The sequence below is a fragment of the Lepidochelys olivacea genome (assembly GCF_965140295.1).
Source record: "Lepidochelys olivacea isolate rLepOli2 genome assembly, chromosome: 2".
NCBI classification, from domain to species: Eukaryota; Metazoa; Chordata; order Testudines; family Cheloniidae; genus Lepidochelys; species Lepidochelys olivacea.
Genome location: NC_140412.1, coordinates 179,800,305 through 179,819,708, shown reverse-complemented (window position 1 = coordinate 179,819,708; position 19,404 = coordinate 179,800,305). Strand labels below are relative to the sequence as shown.

At 40.2% G+C, this 19,404-nt stretch overlaps 1 protein-coding gene across 4 annotated transcripts in view; it reads right to left on the bottom strand.

Moving 5' to 3' along the window:
* AMPH (amphiphysin) overlaps positions 1–19,404 on the bottom strand; it is a 167,570-nt gene that overhangs the window by 22,330 nt on the left and 125,836 nt on the right. For all 4 annotated transcript variants that reach the window (XM_084620552.1, XM_084620553.1, XM_084620554.1 and 1 more), the window contains exons 12-16: positions 16,414–16,527; positions 11,808–11,831; positions 8,765–8,788; positions 6,198–6,230; positions 2,090–2,140 (exon numbers count right to left, since the gene is read on the bottom strand). In XM_084620552.1, the coding sequence (XP_084476678.1) occupies positions 2,090–2,140; positions 6,198–6,230; positions 8,765–8,788; positions 11,808–11,831; positions 16,414–16,527 (246 nt within the window). The remainder of the gene's footprint in view (positions 1–2,089; positions 2,141–6,197; positions 6,231–8,764; positions 8,789–11,807; positions 11,832–16,413; positions 16,528–19,404) is intronic.

Sequence of the window (19,404 nt, the reverse complement as noted above, 5' to 3'; positions counted from 1 at the left end):
GGATATTCTGAAAGTCTGTAGCAGAGCCAGAACCTGAACTCAGAGCTCATAAACCCCAGTCCAGTCTCTAAACCACAAGGCTATTGTTACTATGAGATTTTAAAACAATCCCTTGTTCTTTTATATGCAGTTTTGTCTGTTCTGAAAATAAATGGTCCCTGTTCTGTCTATTTATGCTGGATGTAGTCATACCAGACAGCCATTTATAGGGAGCAAATATGGACCGAAACAATTTGCACTCCTGCTCTTTTCCAGATCCACTGTCTACCCTTTTTCCCATTAACAGTTTATTTAAATCTGGCAGAATGAAAATAACCAGATTGTGATGCACAAGCTCCCCCTCTACCAGTTAATTCCAAACCACCTATGTGGAATCCATCTTCTGAGCCATGTTACCGCGATTCAGAGTCTGATGAATTTTAGCATACATTTGTTGTTAGCATAAGGATGCATCCAGGAACACCAGTCCTGGCACAACCTCAATTCTGCAGCAAAGTGCCCCCCCCTCAAAAAAAAGAAAGCTTTTCCACCGTTCGTAAGACAGTTTCCAAGCAATTAATGTAACAGTGGTTAGTTTGGGGGTAAAAATACTTAGGGCAGGATTTGTTCCATATTGAAGGAGAGCTACAGGTTGGGATCACTTACACAGAATAGCTAGCTCAACCAGACAAAATAACCTTAATGGATTAGTCCACCATGAACAAATTACTCTGTACATTGCAAAGCTCAAGTTACTGAGTTCAGTCAAGCATCTTCATTCACATTTAATAACACTTTGGGTGGAAAGTCTCTTGTGATATAAAAGGCAGCCTCTATAAAAGTCTAAGATTAAAACATTTTCTTTTTCAATATATTTCAAGTAAAATCAAGAGGTCTTTACTTATTTTCCACTCATTCCTTAAATAGGCCAATTCCCACTGCAGTCAATGGAAGTTTGCTTAAGTAAGGATGTCAGGAGTTGGCACAGTATAAAGACACACTCATTATATTGTACCATGCTGTGCAGCACATTAATATTAGCTGTACGGTATTTCACAAAGAAGACATCAGAAACTGGAATGAAAAACACTAGGCAGTTCTATCTAGGGGAGTCCACTAATAAGTTTCCTGAGGTTTAATACTATAAGTAACTGTAGCTACTTAGACAATTGTTATAATGCAGATTATATTGATTTTCTTCAAGTTGCTTGCACATAAACAGGATTTATCAAGTAATCTGCAGTCTATTTACCATGTTTGAACTTCAGCTAAATACTGCCCATAGTACACTTGTTGAATAATGGAAATACAGTATTTGATTATGTTTCTGGATGTATGCATATGCACATGCACTGTACAAAAGCCACACCAAATAATGTTCTCAAACTTTTCCTGTTTGCCAGCTGACATATATAGTGTATGTCTATTTTCTACTATGCTGATACTTCATATTTTTACATCACCTTTAGCTAAATCAAGACTGCAGTAGAGTATTGGTGAGAAGAAATTGTCTACCAGAGCATGGTCACTTGCACAAACATTTCTAAACCCCTATATGATAATAAAAATGAATGTGTCTGATTAAATATATGAAAAACCACTAATCAAAAGTAATATTTCCAGGTGGATAAATTGTGACAAAGACAATGTATTATTGTAACAGAGAATAAAGTTGGTGACATTTTGGGCCAGCTTCTACTTGGTTAACATTGCACAGTGGTGTTTATTAATACCCTTTCTTGATTGAAATGACTGCACCAGTTATAAAAACAAATATAAATTATGTGCAAACTGACCATTGCTGTTATATCATAAAACTAAAATTCTAGAAATTAAATTTGGAATATTTAAAAACATCCCTTTTTAAGATGCTGGGTGCCGGGCAATATTTCTGGTTGTTGTGGGGTTTATTTTGTTTTGGTTTGCTTTTGTAGAAAAATGTTTGAGTGGGGAAAGTTCACAGCTACACAGAATCCTTAGCCCAATGTTGCAAGCAAAGGGTACATGTTTTAAAAGATGGAAGCACATCAGTGCAATAGAGGCTTTTGCAAAAACGCAACACAATATTTTAAGGGATATTTTAAAAAAAGGAATAAAAGCCACAACTTACCAAGTTATCTACCACATTCTGATTTGATTGCACTGTGAATAGAGAAGTATCCTAGGGATATACAAAGAAGCAGGAAAAATATTTTAAGCAAGCTTGTAGAAGTCTACCAAAGGCTTGATTCCGTAAGGCTTAGTCAGGCAACCCTCTCATTGATTACAGAGCTTTACCTAAGTAAGTGATGGAGAATCAGATTCCCAGACAGATCATTTTAATAAGTTTACCTCAAATGTAGACAGTTAAACATTTTTTTTAGAAATACTTTATGGAAGAATGAAAATCTATTAAACATTATCCTGATGAAGGCATAGAAGTGTAAAACTGAGTTCACAGTCTCACAATACACCTAACTTACAACAGCTCCATTACAGAGACAAGGCGGGTGAGGTAATATCTTTTATTGGATCAACTTCTGTTGGTGAGAGAGGCAAGCTTTCGAGCTTACTCAGAGCTCTTCAGGTCTGGGAAAGGCGCTCCATGTGTCACAGCTTAATACAAGGTGGAGCAGTTTGTTTAGCATAAGTAGTTAGCACATACTATAAAGGACCATCCAAGGTAGAGGGATAAGCGTCTGGGGGCAGGTCTACACTACAGCAGGGACTGACACCCTGAGACCCACCAAATCGACTGCAGATCGCTCTCCAGTCAACCCCTGTACTCTACCCCCGACGAGAAGAGTGAGGTAAGTAAACACGAGAGTTTCTCCTGTCGAACCTTCCCCCCCCTCCACCCGGTGTAGACCCCGCGGTAACTTGACCTAAGGTACGTCGACTCCAGCTAGCCCAGGGAGTTGCATAGCATAGGGCGACTTACCGCGGTAGCGTAGACAGCCTATGATATGCTTTTAAGGACAGAAACACAGAATAAGCAGTCCGGGGGGTGGGGTGGGGCAGGTGGGGGGGAAGAGGAGAACTAAGGTGGCTATAGCTCACCACTGTACTTTCCTGATTCTGCGCTGTTCTGAGGCCTGGACTGGCTAAATTATGGCAGCCTGCCCCCATCTTTCTATGGGAGGCAGCACTGCTCAGAATCTCCACAATGTTGTGCTGTGGCTCTGCCTACCCCTAGACATGCTCTCAGCACATCCCCTATATAAAAACCAGGATTCATGATGGGGTTCTTGGAGGATAATTTGAATCCATCTTCCTCAGTTCCTGCACTAAAGGAATTCTCCTTCAGCTGGACCTGGGGTTGTTAGGGCTCCTTTATGTGGCTCTGGCTCTTTTCCACATTGTAAAGTGGCTGGAGCAGGGATGAGAATCACAATCACAGAGCCCAATTCTGCCTTCCCGCGCACCCTAGCGACATGGTCTATTCGTATTTACCAGAAGACAGTTTGGTAAAATGATTGGTTGTTGTCAGCCCAATGATTATGTTACATTTTATGTCACATTACAGGATAGTTTCAAAATCAATGAAGACATCTTTAAAAAATTGAAAAGAAACTCATAAGAAAAAAGGAATTTAAACAATGAACCATACACTAGCACAGAACTTTCAGACAGTTAAAATCTGCTTATCCACATGAGATGGGGGATGTGAAAAAGTTAAATAGGTTTTTTTCACATAAGTATGGAATTTTGGTACGTGTATCAGATTTCACATAACAGATTTAGATAACTAACGTTTTACTAAATCTACAAAATGTTAACTAAGCACTATCTGGTCTTTTGACTTCCTCTGGGGGGTTATAATATAAACTAGACATTGGGCTGTTTTACAAGTTGAGTGCATTGGGTGCAATAACTTTTACATTTGTTAAATGTTTATTATAAATACACAAATTCTCTTCTGCCTTTCTTTGGCAGATGATAGCACCAGCTAGACAGCTCAAGCTGTACAGCTGTTCCAAAAAAAGGTTAGTATATTTTGTGAAACATTTTCAAAGAGTGGATTTTTTTATTTATTTCTTTCAAGAATTTTCATGCTTTTTTTGATGAAAGTTTTAGAATTAGATTTTTTTTAATTAAAGAAAATTTTGTTTTGGTGGGGAAACCTCCCACTCTCTCCCCACCCCCTTCTTTGCACACTTTCTCCCATTTTCTCTAATGGAAAAAAGTTTAAAAGGGAGACAAAGTATGGATTTTTCTATCACTGTCTCACCAGCAAAGAACAAACAAAATGCTTTACAAATGAAAAAAAACAAACCAAACACTTACAAAAATGTTCAATTTGAATTTTTACTGACATTGAAATGTGGTAAGAAATACCTCAAATTTGTTGAAACAGCATTCTTCAACAATTTTTTTTTAAAATCAAAAAAAATTTTGACCAGCTCTGCGTGGCTGTTTTATAGGTAAAGTGTACTGGATTCAATAGCTTTTAAGTTTTCTAAATACTTCAGCAAGAGAAGAGTCTGGCCAACATTCATTTGAAAATCCTACCCTAAAATTTCAGTGTCAATTTAAAATCCACATGTAATGAGGTAGATTTTTAAGTACTGGCCTCCATTTTTGTGTTTGTAATTATTTGCTCTATTCTGTTCTACCCTGCTTAAGTTCTTTTCTGCTCCCATCACAGAGTTATCTTAGCAGGTGAAGATGCATAGATGTCCCTATGATGTAAACTGTCCCACCAAATAATTGTGGATACAAAATTGTACCCATAATTTGCAGGTGCAAAGGTGGAAGACCACTTTTAAAAACCTGGTCTTTTATATGCAGTCAGGTCATTCACAAAATACTAAGGACAAATTCTGGTCCTACTGAATTCGATGAGAGCTTTGATTTAAGTGGTACAAAGATTTGGTTCTGTAAGACATTAAGGGTGAGATTTTCTTACCCACTCCAGACCCACTGTATGGGTAAAAGGGCTGGAGCAGCATTGAAAGCCCCAATTCTAGCTGTGCCTTCTGAGGGCCACACCACAAGACTTAGTGTAAGGGGGGGGATGAGTGTGGGAAAGGCATCAGGAGAAGGGCCACAGCACTGCAGAGATTCCAAGCAGCATGCTGTGGCCCATAGGGTAGCCCACGGATGCTGCTGTATCTCAGATAGGACCCAGGGCTGACTAAGTTATGCTGGGGGCCCTGGAGCAGCCCAAGATTGTGAGGGTGCAAAGGTCACTTAAAGCAACTTTTCCCCATCATACCCCCTTTTGCTTCACCTCTCAGAGGCCCAGCACTGAGTTAACACTAGTAAATTTCTGTGGTTAACAAATAATCTAGAACTAACTTCCTTACTGAAAATCAGATTTAAAAAAAATGAACACAAAGGTGTACACAAGTATAAAAACAGGTTTCAGAGTAACAGCCATGTTAGTCTGTATTCGCAAAAAGAAAAGGAGTACTTGTGGCACCTTAGAGACTAACCAATGAAGTGAGCTGTAGCTCACGAAAGCTTATGCTCAAATAAATTGGTTAGTCTCTAAGGTGCCACAAGTACTCCTTTTCTTTTTAGAAGTATAAAAGTTGGTGGAAGAATATGAAACCCACACTTTTAATATTTTGAGGTCTGAGTAAACTCACTTCCAAAAAATTCAACTAGAAATCTAAAACACAGTAGCTTACTGGTGGAAACCTTGGCCCATAGAAGTGGTGGGAGTTTTGTCATTAATTTCTGTGGTGCCAGGATTTCACCTGAAATATTGGTGCCATATCAATGACATTTAGGGTGACTAGACAGCAAGTGTGAAAAATCAGGACAGGGATGGGGGTGATAGGCACCTGTATAAGACAAAGCCCTGAATATCGGGACTGTCCCTATAAAAATCGGGACATCTGGTCGCCCTAATGACATTGGGTAGGTCTACACTGAAGTCATGGGATGTGATTGCAGCTTGTACAGATGTACTTGTGCTAACTTTACTCAAGTTGGACAAGCCCACCCAAAACCCTGGTTAATTACTCATGGGGCCAGCCTATGCTGAAACCCATCTTGGAGCAGTTTCACTGCTCCAGTACCCGAGCTGCCTAGATTAAAGCTAACTTGGGTATAGCAACATGAATATGCCCATTATGTATGATGTTTGGAAATGGAAGGGGTAACTCATGGTCTGGTATTGTCCTCTGCTTTTTATGCTTCTGGCAGTTTGAGACTCGCAAAGCATAAGGCCAGTCCTTGTCCACTCTTTTGACAGCCCAGCAAATCTCTCAAACATGTTTATTTCTTACCTGTGTGAATCCATTAAATGTGCTGCTGGATGCCTAATAGAAGTGGAAAGCAGAACAAATATTATTAGTTTATTAACTCAGAGAATAAGTCAATATATTCTTAGTTGAAAATTTTTTTAAAAATGCAAAAAATACACCAAAAATATAAAATTAAAAAAAAAAGATGAAGGTCAAGACAGTGAGAGGAGCTACTTGGTAACTTTTTAATAGGCTAAAAAAGGCAGAATGATTGATTTTAGGATTTTGAAAAGACTGTAGGTGTATTTTTTTTAGAAAATATAAAATACAAAAATGGGCCTTGATGGTTTAGTGCTGCACCACATTTTGGATAGTTGCATGAGAAATTTTCAACAAGATTAGTAAGGGGTTTAGAGAAGGCAGGGGGAACAATAAATGGATTGTTTATAAAACACAGGGTTATGTACAACCTAAGGAACTTTTTTTCTAGACTATGCTACACACTGGGGTAGGTACCTCTTCTTTATCAGCCTCAATTTCCTGGTACAATAATCCAAATCTCCGGTTAGCAATTTCATCTTCAGATAAATCTGAGTTGTTGGTCTCATTGTCTTTGGGACTAGTTGAACTCTCGGTGCTAGCGTTTCTGGAATTTCCCACTTCAAACAGAACCAAGGGTCTAGCTATCTCCTTGCTTGGTCCAGAGTTGCTAATGCTTGCCTGCTCCCCGGATGAGCCTTGTTTTAAAGATACCTCCTGATTTTTATTGCTTGTGGTTACACCCATATCTTGCCAGCTATTATCTATACTTCCCAAGTCTTGGGTAGACCATTTATCACTAAAGCTTGGCCACGTGTTTTCCATATTACTTTCCTCTGAGTCTTGTTGCTTAGGGGAAAAGGGCCAGTTATCAAATCCATTTGTTTGGCCATCTGACAGACTAGAAAACCCCCAGGGATCATTATTAACGGTGGGATCCCAGTTTGTCAGCCAGGGATCTGTTTCCAAGGCTCCTCCAGGGACACTAATGTTACTACTATGGTCTTCAGTCACTGCAGGTGCTGCCCTAGCTACCAATTTATCTCCCACATTATCTAAACAAGAATCACTGCACTTTGCACTAGCTTGGTCAGCTGTCTCAGGCTGCAGTGCCAACTCTTTTTCAAAGGGTATAAAGTCAGCTTGACCTTCATCAGCAGCACTACCATTTTGGAGGATGCTGAAGCTATTGTCTTCAGTTTCTTTAACAGACTCTTCCGCACTGAATAATTCAGCATCACATAGAACTTTCCCAACATCCGCAGTGTCCCTTTCAGAGTGGTCTGTAACATCTACGACAACATGTCCCAAAACATTTATGCGCTCCGTGGCTGTACTCCCGCCAGCAACACTGCCAGCATGGTCTACGTCATCCAAAAACTCTGTTTCATGGTCACAATTCCAGTTATCTAAGACATTTTCAGGTTCAACATCAGCACATTCTACATGTTTACATGTGTTCTCTACTATGTTAGCCCCATCTTCCAACCCTGCACTCAAACTTCCAGGAACCATTCCATCTATCTCCTGAATGACATTTACCCCTTTAAATTTTATTTGCCCATGATTTTCCAGGCCAGTTTCCTCAAGGTAATTGTCAACAGTTGTCTCAGTTTGCCCACTATTATATTCTGACTCCCATACAGTTTCTATCTCAGTATTTTCTACAATTTCATGGTCTCGTTTTGCTAAGCCCTTAAGAGGTTCTACTTCACTGTGTTCTTTATTTTCATAATCTGTCTCTTCAAACTCCTTTGTATGTTTTATCTCCTTGAAGTTAACAGCTCTGGTCTCTACCTTTTCACATGGCTCCACACCTGCCCACATAGACTCTTCCTCCTCCTGCTTCTTCTCCTCTGCCTTTTCCACATCACATGGGGATTCATCCAATAAGCTATCAGTTCCAATTATAGGCATCTCACAACTGGATTCATTTGCTAAAGGCTGATCAGGCTCCAAATCTTTGCATGGGATATTTCTAGCATCTGAATGTGCCTTCAGTGAAGTCCTCTGATTTTCATCTATAGAAGAGGACCCTGGTGCATGATCCTCCTGTTCACCTACAGCAGGCCAAACACTAACAGACAACGTGCCAGTGGATTCTCTTGAGGTTTGCTCTGCCTCAGGGAAAGGCAAAGAACCACCTGCAGTGATCTCCTGGCTGACACTGGCTGTGCTAAGTTCTAGGCCCCAGTTGAGTGAACCTAGATCAGTTTGGGATCTGTTAATATCTTCTGTTGACCCATTGTTTGGGTTTTCCTCCATGACCAGGTTACACAGGGAAAGACTTTTTGAAGAATCAGGCTTTAGGCAAGCAGAAAAGCAAAGAAAAGAACAAGATGAAAAAGATAACGGCTGACTTGATGAGAAAACACAAAATTCATATTATACTACAGTAATTTTAGTTTAAAGATAAAGAATGCAAAATAACTAAATCAAACAGCTTAAGGAAAAGTTATGTGGTTTGTAATATTTGGAGACAATTGCTACAATCTAAAGAACGGTATCAATAGATGAAAGAGAGAATACTAATTAAAAGATTAAAACAGAGTTTTAGTAGGTTTGCTTACCGGCTGCACCAGTTCACTGCTTGTCTGTATGGAAGAAAACCATATAAATAAACAAATGTAAAACTAAACCCTGTGGTTCATCTAAACTAGTGGTTTGTTGTGGTTTTTTTTTTGTTTTTTTAATCAGTGCCATATAGATTACCAGTGGTTATGGAGCTGCTCAGTGGCTGATCACATGGTGCTGGCTCTCTTCCATGTTTCCAGCTGCTAACTCATATTAATAGCTAAATTAATATTAAATAGTTCCTTAACATTGTTGTTCCATGTAAGGAATTTCTGTGCTTGTCAAAAGGATCTTATACAATCACCAACAGAAAGGGAGATTACTCTGCGTGATCATGAATAGGATGGGAAGTGATCCAAAAGACAATAGTTCTGGTCTATACAGTGTAATTGTAGCCTTGTTGGTTCTAGGATTCTAGAGAGACAAGGTAATACTAGAGAGACCGACAATGGGTCTGATATCATTAACTCTAGGGCCCTTTACACAACTCTGGCAGGGGCCTTACTGTAAAATAGGTCTGATTCTCTGTTATCCACCTTGCATAGACATTTGCATCAGTGCCAAATGGGTATAAAATGCTGCCAAATTAAAATGCCAGCTTTTACAAACACTTTGCACTGGTACAAATGACTAGACAAAATGCAGGGCAAAGGTGAATCTGGCTCAGTTTGTCTGTTAAGAGGAAGTTCACAATGTAATAAAGCTTGTGAAACCTCTGATCCAAACTATTTAACAGTAAAGCCCTTGTCAAGCTTGTTATTTGTTTTAACAGGAATGGAGAGAACTAGAGTTAGCTATAAAAAAAAAGAAAAATATTGACAAGCTACAAAGGAAAAATGTGAGACAAGCAGACTTACATAAAACATCTACTATTCATTCAGTGTTATAATTTCAAGAGGTTCTCATGGCATTTACACTGGCTTTGAAATTAAAAGTAAAAAACTGAATTCTAACTAGTGTGTGTAGATGAAACCTTAATTTTTCTTCTGGACTCTGTTTAATCCTCTCTAAGAAGCAGAGGTGACCATTATAAAAGCATCACACTTGCTATCTATTCATGCAACACGGCTGTAAAATTTTGCTACTTAAGGCCTTGAGTCAACAGAAAAGATCCATAGATTTGTGTGCTGTTTAAGTCTGCACAAGGTCACAGATTAGAGTTTTGCTTCCTCAGGAGGTCTAGCCAGCCATCACTTTGACATAAAGTAGGAAGAAAGCTCACAAAAACTAGCCCTCTTCTTCCTGAACACCATTATACCCGATTCAGCAGCAGGAGATGGGAGAAAGAGCAACTGCATCTTCTACAGCAGTGGCTGCTTTTCTAAATGATACCAGAGTATGGTATGTCCACTGTTGCTTTTAAATTTACTGTATTTAAAGATCAATTCTCTCTCCACCCCTGAATTTTGAAAAATAAAAAATTAGGTGTCTATTGAAAGGAAGTTCAAAGGAAATACAACCTCAGAAAAGAGGTGACCAGTAGCGTCCATTACCACCCACCAACAGCTATTAAATACATGAAAATAAAAGCAGAAAATAGCGGTCATCAGCTTGACTGAGTGAACCCATCTTGGAACAATTCAATATAAATACATCATCTTTGTTAGCACTGCCCCTTCTGTTCAGAAGCTGAGTCTCTCCTTCCCTTCATATAGGATTGCCTTCCATCTCTGTGACCAGATCTCCTATTTCTGGCCCCAGAGCTCTGAAACCCGGTTTGGTTTCCTTGCTGGCCTGTAATGCACCCTCAAAGGCTTTGCATGTTGTGCCTGAAGCAGTGGACATGAGGCAAAACTTTCTGGGGTCTATTACTGCTGCTGCTGGAGGGCAAACAAATGGGTTCAGGAGTGCTGAGGATATTCATGGAAAACTAGCACAGCAGGGATGTAGGAAAAAGATATAAGGCCAGATGCTCAGCTCATATAAATAAGTGCAGCTCCCAGGAAACCAACTATGCTAATTGACACTGGCTGAGGTTCTAGACCATTTACTTTTGTCTCTCTGTGCTTTACATGGGATGGGCGAGGAATTGTACATATGAATCCCCTGCATATGAGACATCTGTTCAGCAGGTAATGCAGGATTTAGAGAGAAGGTTCACTTTAAATCATTTAAATCCAGGAGTTGTTTCCCTCTTGACATGAAATTAACTCCACCTCCAGTGTGATGTGACCATAAATGGGCAGCTGGGTACATATCTAGGCTCTTACCAAAACAGGCTGTCTAGGTCAGGACCTCATTCAAACTTATTGACTTCAATGAGCTTTAGATCAGATCCCTACTGTAAAGCTTTCTGACCTGGATTATGGCTTTGCATCAGATTGTTTTACATGTAGGTATTTAGATAGGTAAAATCTTATTCTGGCTATCAATTAAGAACAGCCAAACCTTCCTTACATATGTCAGAAACCCTCTATGTGCATCTTCAAGGGGACTCCCAAATAACATTCCCTAATGGCTTTATACGGTACTCAGGATGGGATGAGCAACACCTCTTGGGAGTGGAGCAGTGGCTGCACCAATGGCTTAAACGTACATTGTTAAAATAGGATTTTGGCTGATTAATTCAGCTATAGGGCTATGGTAGAACTCTGGCTGAAGATCCTATTTCCTTTTAAATTAAGCCTCCAGAAAGATTTGTTGTATATGAGCTAGATGATAAAGGTCATAAAACCTTGTTAATATACTGCAATTTGTTGTTTGCACTAATAAGCAAAATAAATCACTTTAAATTACATTGGTAAAAATGACTTTATCGGACCTTGAATCACCAGCATGGCAATTTTAAAGCCAAAAAATGTCACGAGTAGCAGAATCCTATTAACCTGGATGACAGTAGCTGTTTGTTTTTTGTTGTCCAAATAATAAAGACTTTTTTTCCGTTCGTTCCTAATGGTGTTAGGTGGGCTTCACATACTTTAAAATATTCTGGCATTCTCTGTAAATGTTTCATTTTGCCTTATGTGAAATCCTCTAGAGTGCTACAGAATCAGAGGCACAGAAAATCTCTCAATACGCAATGATAAATATCAATCTTACCGTCCATAAATCCCAGGGCAATGTCTGGAAAAAGGGCGAAAAAAGACATTGTTGAAAATATTGTCTGTACACTGTATGTTAGAACTTATCTATATAGTGCTGTAACTATACCCGGTACTTAAGCACAGCCTTAGTATATTTTGGGGGCTGGGGGAGGGCAAATGGAGGGTTGTGATAGTTCCTACTACAACAAAACTGCACTTGTCCAGTAAGATCATACCACTATGCATATGACTGGCATGTATGGAGAACTTCAGGTAGGAAGGATAGGTCCACCAATGGCTATTAGCCAGGGATACAACACCATGCTCTGAGCATCCCTGGCCTCTGTTTGCCAGAAGCTGGGAGTGGACGATAGGGGATGGATCACTGATGATTGCCTGTTCTGTTCATTCCCTCTGAAGCAGCTGGCATTGGCCACTGTCGGAAGACAGGATACTGGGCTAGAAGGATCTTTGGTCTGACCCAGTATGGCTGTTCTTATGTTCAGGTCTCCCCAGTCTGCTATTACTGCAGAAATGGAGGCCAGCTACTTGGATCATCAACATAGTCATCAATAGGTACACAAGCGAGGGACAGTTGCTCATATAAGCCAGAGATCTGGCTTTCCAGTAACTGTAGGGTCTTGTCACGATCCCTGTACAATACAGGGATGTATTGTTTTATTTTACAGATGGGGAAACAAAAGCAGAAAAATTGTGACTTGACCAATACCACAGAGAGAATTAGTAACAGAACCAGGAATTGAATTCAGGAGTCCCTTGCTGTCAATCCCTTGCTCAACACACTGGATTTCTATACCTCTGAATCTATTAAAATATTGATAAAATTTAGTGGCTTATCAGAAGGGCCAGCCTAGCTGCATGGCACAGCTGGGAAAAATCTTGTAGTGACTTTAGCAACATCTGAGGCAGGATGGGTGTCTCTGCCTCCCACAGCTATTAAATGATCAAGATTCCTTTCAAAAGATCAAGGAATATGTGGCCATGATTCCCACAGACCTTAAAGAATAATCTTGTGTGACTGTTGTAGGGACCCAAGAAAAACCTATAGCTTTAGGTAAAATCAAGTGACAAACCTTACACCCTCACAATTGGTTTGCATTGGTTTACATTCTGAATGTTCTCACCTTAAGCAAAGGGCCAGAGAAAGATGGACAGACAAATGGATGAAAGAAAGCTAAGTTTAGTCCTGACATTAATATTTCCCCCACATCCAAAGGGTCTTCATTGATCTCAAAGGGTGGCTGGGACACTTTACAACAGATAAAACTTGTGCTCCATAGAGGTTACAAAATAAAAACACAACTACCAAAAAAATTCAAAAACTGTTTTGAGAACTGCTACTAAATATTTGCTTAACTTCAAGGATGGAGCATATTACCTTTGCCTTCCTGTCTTGCTAAATGCCTGCACCCTAAATCTTCTGAAGGCCTTGAAGCAAATCTGCTGCTTATGTAATGAACTACTTCAATTTTTTATGACTACAAACCCCTTTCCATAAATCAAAATCAAGTACTTCAGTACCCAGCTTTCCTGAGGATGAACATCATCATCCAGTTCTCAATTAGTTTATTCCCAGATAAGTATCTCTTTTATGGACATATCCCAATTGATATTTATCTGCATGCATCTTAATAGTCTATTAGCTAAATATCACTACTTTCCTGAAAAATTATGGGCCCAGATCTGCAACCTTTGCTCAAAGGAAACGATCCGACTTATTGACGCTAAAAGTCCCATTCACTTTAAATTACTTCTCATTCACATATGTAGTACCACTAAAGTCAAAGTTGGAGGGTTGCATCCCATGCTGTTGTCTGACATTAATACTACAATTAAGTAGCTGCTAGAATTTTCATTAGAAACCCTGTTTTGAGTTGTGGCTTTTTTGTTAGTGACAATAGTGGTGTTTGGGAAAATTTATTTGCATCCCTTTATCTCTCTTCCCCCACAATGTTATAATCTTCCCCAATTCTTAAAACTCCATGGTGTGACGGCAACACAACTCTGGCATGTCAGCAGAACTATTTCTCCCAATTCTACTATTTTAAAAAGCACAAAAATTAAATTCCACAATGCTGGTCTCTTTTAGGCTGATGGATGTGTCTCTAAACACTAGGGTAACCAGATGTTCCAATTTGGGTCTCTCTCTTATATAGGTTCCTATTACCCCCCACCTCGTCCCGACTTTTCACATTTGCTGTCTGATCACCCTACTAAACACACTCAAATAGCATTAACTTAACTGTTCAGATGCAAAATACCAACAGCCAAAATAATTTAAAGTAACATTAACCCTAAGGGATGTTATCTCATTCCCATGCTAGTGGCACCTGAGGAAAAGGTGGATTTAAGATGTTAAAATCAGGCACTTGTGGGTGATATGGAGATTTGACAGCTGGGAGGTGGGGCAGAACTGTGTGCTCTAGGAGACAGGATACCAGCAGGACTCAGAATGAAGATCAGAATGTTTCTCTGGTTGGGTTTATTAGCTAGGGGGGATAGAGACTAGGTGCTTGTGGGGTGCATGTGTAATAACTGGGGAGAGAAGGGACAGAACACAGAGGGTGGTCTGGACTGTGAGGGTGTTGGGAGGTGGGGAAGTTACTGCTGGAAGAGTGGGATAGGCAGAGGGAGAATACTGCCAGGCACTTGTGGAATGAGGGTTACAGAGATCGAAAGGAGGTAGGGGCAGAGACGAGAGCAGACGGGCACTTTTCAGGGTCTGTTTGCAGTTGAGGGCATGTGGTGGGAGAATTAAATGGCAGGTTGGGAAGGCATTTGGGAGCCACTGCACAGAAGACTATGTTTATCTTCCTCAGTGCACTTTACTGAGAGGGGAAAAAAAACCCACAACAGTAAAACCAGCACAAACTCAGAAAATGCACTTAAGGCGGGAACTCCATCCTTAGCATCCCCCTCCCCTCCAGTATTACAAGGCTCTCCAAACACAGATCAGATTTCATCCAGTTACATCTAGTCAGAATAGTGGATTGTAAGTGAATTGTAATTCTCAAAGATATCCTCTGAGTGGGGGTAGCCACTATGTCTCACCCATACAAAAGATAGATAATCCCCTTCTGCATGTTTATGGGGGGTGGGGGCAGGGCGGTGGGAGAGCGTTTAGTGAATGCCTCCTATGCACCTACTTGGGAATACACAGACAATGTGCATAGTCTCTGCTTAATAGTTCTCTATATTTCATGTTGGCAAATATTTCCAGCCACTGCAAAAATAAAACCTACTGCTATTTGTACATTATCCTGTCAGCGCATGAATGCTCTTTTATGGAAGTTTCATGTTTTGTGTTTAATTCTCCCATTTCTCTTATCACATTCAGGATTATTGAATGAGGAGCTGAAAGGGCAGAGCTTGCAGAGTCAAAGCTGGAATTTTCTGTCAATACTGAACGCATAAATCTAAAACCAAGGATTCTATTTTTTTCAGGGAGGGGAATTAAACAACAAGCAGGATGTGACAAAGCTCCATGATAATTAAACATTGAAAACTGCAACTAGAAATCTGACTTGGAGTTTGGAGTGCTGATAGTGTGATGTTTTTCTGTCCCCACATGTATCAGTGGAAATCACCACAAATCTATTATGTAACCAGGCATGCTCAAATAAATTAATTCACAGAGAGAAAGATCAGCAGAAAACCTGGATTGTCTCAACAACCTGGCTTGTCTTCTCACTCCTCCACCACTGTTGAGCTCCTGAACAATTGATTTAGACTAACTACATTACAGTTCAAATCATGTCAGGCCAGAATCACACTGAAACATGGTCCTTGCTAGCAGTGTTAACATGGTTTCTCTGGCTGCTGTACAAGAGACAGGTCCATGCTGGCCAGAGAAATTCTTATCACCCAACCAGAAGTAAGTGTATTTAGAAAGGATTCTATTAACATTATTTAGTACCAGTATAGACAGAAACTTAAAATTGCAGCTTCACTAGGTCAAGCCAGCAACTCCCATGTTGCCCATAATTCTGCTGAGGGAAGCTATCTTCGGTCAACATGGCATAGAGTGTTATATAGTACAGAATAATTCTTCCCTATAATATCCCACATAAAAACATGTGAGACAGTTTTATTTTATTTTTCTTATAGTCATAACTAAAAGAGATTTATGAAAAAGAAAGCCAATCAGGTCATATTCTGTATTTAGTACAAAGACTATCACAGCATAGTGGTAGTATGCTGCCCCTATAAGACTGAGTGTCGCCTGAGCCACAGACAGTCATAGCTGGATTTTAAAAAAAGAACCTGTCAGCAAAGCAGGCTTGGGAAGATTACAACATTTTTTCTGAGTTAGTCTATGGTTTGAGAAAAAGGTATAACATCAGAGTCAAAGCCATCAGTTACAGGTGGCTGCTCTGCTTGACTATAATCTCATATTAGCCTGACGCTTCTCTCTTCCCCTACCCGGTCATCAGGTTGTACTGGCATTGCTGAAGAAGGAAGATGGATGGCTAATGAGAACTATGAAAGATCAAGTTTTTCAGAAATTGTAAATCCATCATTCATTAATTCATGAGGCAGATGTTTGTTACCAAAGTCAACACACTCCATTCCTGTATAGCATACCTCTAGCAAAGAAATACCTGAGACATGGGAGAGTGGGTTAGGGTTATTCCTGTTGATACCACTTCTGGCTTGAAAGGGTCAAAGTCCAGATCTAGCAAACATTCCTCTTTCTTCACTTCAGGAGCTTCATTCTGTCAGAGAAGAGATGCTCACTTAAAACTCATATAGAAACCACACCGTACAAGCAAAATATGAAGGTTTCCCATCTACATGCAACCAGAGGGGAAAAGTTCTCTAAAGACTTCAGAGGATTCTCCATAGAATTCAGTGTTCACGACTGCCAGACCTGATTAAAAAAAAAAAAAAAACACAAAAAACCCCTTCCCTTATAGCTTTAAGTTAAAGAGATTTGGATGCCTAATTCCCATCCGACATCCAACGTCCTGGGGTCCTCGGAAAATCCCAACAATAATGCTCGACTGTTTGTGAAAAGTTAACATAAAAGGACAATGAATATGCGTGAATCAAATTTCACTCTAATAAAGGTCTGTGACTCCAAACTGTAGAGTCATCCACAGCCCTGCTTAAATCTTGCTACATTGATCTGTCCAAAAGTCTGCATTAACTACTGTAGTGCCTTTCTTATTCACAATTAATTGTCAAGCAAGGGCCTGATCCCAAGCTCAATGGAGTCAATACAAACATCTTTTTTGACTCATTGGGCTTTGAATCAGGCTCTGCGTGAACAAACATGAAAAAATAATTAGAATACTGCATCAGAAAGTGCTTCTTTTCACTAATTTCACAGTTACAACTTAGATTTAATTATTTTTCATAACTGTCCTAGTTTTTGCAATAAGACCTCACTAAAGCATTTGTTTTTTAAATTTTGGCAGAAAAATAGGGAGAGATCCCACTGGTTTTTTACATATGAATTGGGGAGTATGCAGGTTACTGAAGTGTTAATTTGTGAGGCTCTGGTGTATTGTTTTTAAAGGAATTCAGGTTAGCCACACCAGTATGGTGAATGATAAAATTCCACACACAAACACCTCTCTGGTGGCTAATGGTCTAAACAGATAGATCCAGAATTTTAAAATGTTAAGGGTGAAAACACTGTAAATGAACTCTACTACTGGGAAATGGCAGGTTCAAATGTGTCTGATTAGATAATTTCTCATGAAAAAAGCTGACCTTCATGCACAAGCATGTCAACTGTCCCAGGGAAATTAGGTGCATAAATTATCTGAAAATCAGGCTAATAATATTTTCTATGAATTCATACACTTCATTTTAAAGCTGTATATACATAGAATTTATTGACCTATTCAGTGCAAGGAATTGCACTGCTAAAAAAATCCCTCGGCTGTTGATTTTCATATGAACTGGCTCACAGTTTTACATGGAGGAGTTCCAGTTAGATTTGAGCATAATCCTAGGTCACATGGATATATTGAAAATATAGTAGATACCATGACTCAGGTAATTAACACTCCTCCCCACCCCTGCATACACACTAGGATTATATCCTTTGTTAAGATTTGTCAAGTCAGCTTGTCAGCAACATTTAGATTTTATTATACCATAATCTTGAGGCACTAGCAGGGCTGGCCTTACCTAAAGTGATGCTGTGGGCAAGGCTGAATGTGGAGCAGGGTTGGAGGAGTGGGGGGCTGGAGCTCGGCTGGGGGCGGAGCGGAGGTGCAGGCAGAACAGGAGATGGGGAGGAGCTGGGGATGGGGGAGGAGCTATACTGGAGGTGCAGCTGGGCAGGAGGGCAGAGATGCAGGAGGCGCAGGGGATGGGGGCAGACCAGGGCTAGAGGTGGACCACAGCTATGAGGTGAACAGGGCTGGGGGTGAAACTGCAGGGGTTGGCAGAAGGCTGTTACTGTGACACTCTTGATGTCCTCCCTCCCCTCCCTCCCCTGCCAAGCACAGCACCCTATGCAGTCGCCCATGTCAACCACCCATAAGGCCAGCCTTGGGCACTAGCATTCATATAGTTATACAGCTTCATGAAATAACTCAGAGTGTTAACCAGTATGTAATCAGAATCAGATTGAGTACAGAGAAATTAATCATCTTTTACTGAGATTTGGGAAGGAAGCTGTTATTTACGAGAACTGAAACACATGAGTGGGAGTCTTATTTAATCCCTGCAAAGTGACAAGGTGAAGTACCTGTTGTGATAGGATATGGACTGTTCAAGAGATTGTTACATCAGCTACCTTTAGGTCAAAATGAACAGCATGCTCATTTTAACTCTAGAAAAAAAACATCTCAGAAGAAAGCTATAGTTTAATTTAGATACTGAATTACATGAAAACTTAGGAAAGTGGAAAAACTAAAAAAAGACGTGAAACACATAGAAATGTCTAACAAATTACTCAGTATATTCTATAGATTAACACCTGTAGAATGGGATGAAGCATGAACAATGGCATGATCTACCTCTAAGGCGGCTTGAACTGGGAGTGTATTGCAAAGGCAAGATTGTGCCTCTCTAAGCACAAGTGTGCAAGGGAGGAGGAAGATGCAAGAAATGTAGGCACCCATGCTAGGGATCAGCATGATGTGCCCTTTGCCACCCTGTGAGTACAAAGACTATGTAAGGCCACTGTCAGTACTAGCCTCTCCAAGAGAGAGAGAGAGAGAGATAAAGGGGTGGAGTGGAGACAGGGCCATTGCTTTGCTTCCTCACCAGGAAGAGCCAGTGGAACCAGCTCGGTGCAGTGGGGGGTGCATGCTGTAGCCTCTTCAAGCTTGACTCAACAGCCATGCTCCCCAACCCTCACTGGAGCTCGGAGCATTGTGTGAGACATTTTCAAAAGTGCTCAGCATTGGCCTCATGCTGCTCCCACTGAAACAAGCAAGAGTGTTCCCACTCACTGCAAAGGAAGCAGCGTTAGGCTAAAGCAGAGTATTGTTGAAAATTCCTCCTCACACCTGCTTCATCTCTCCAACAAATGGATCTGGCACCCAGAAATGACAGTGATGGGAACGGCTCAATCATTTTCTATTTGGTTTGTCTGGCAGTTGAAATCCTGAAAATAAAAAACAGTTATG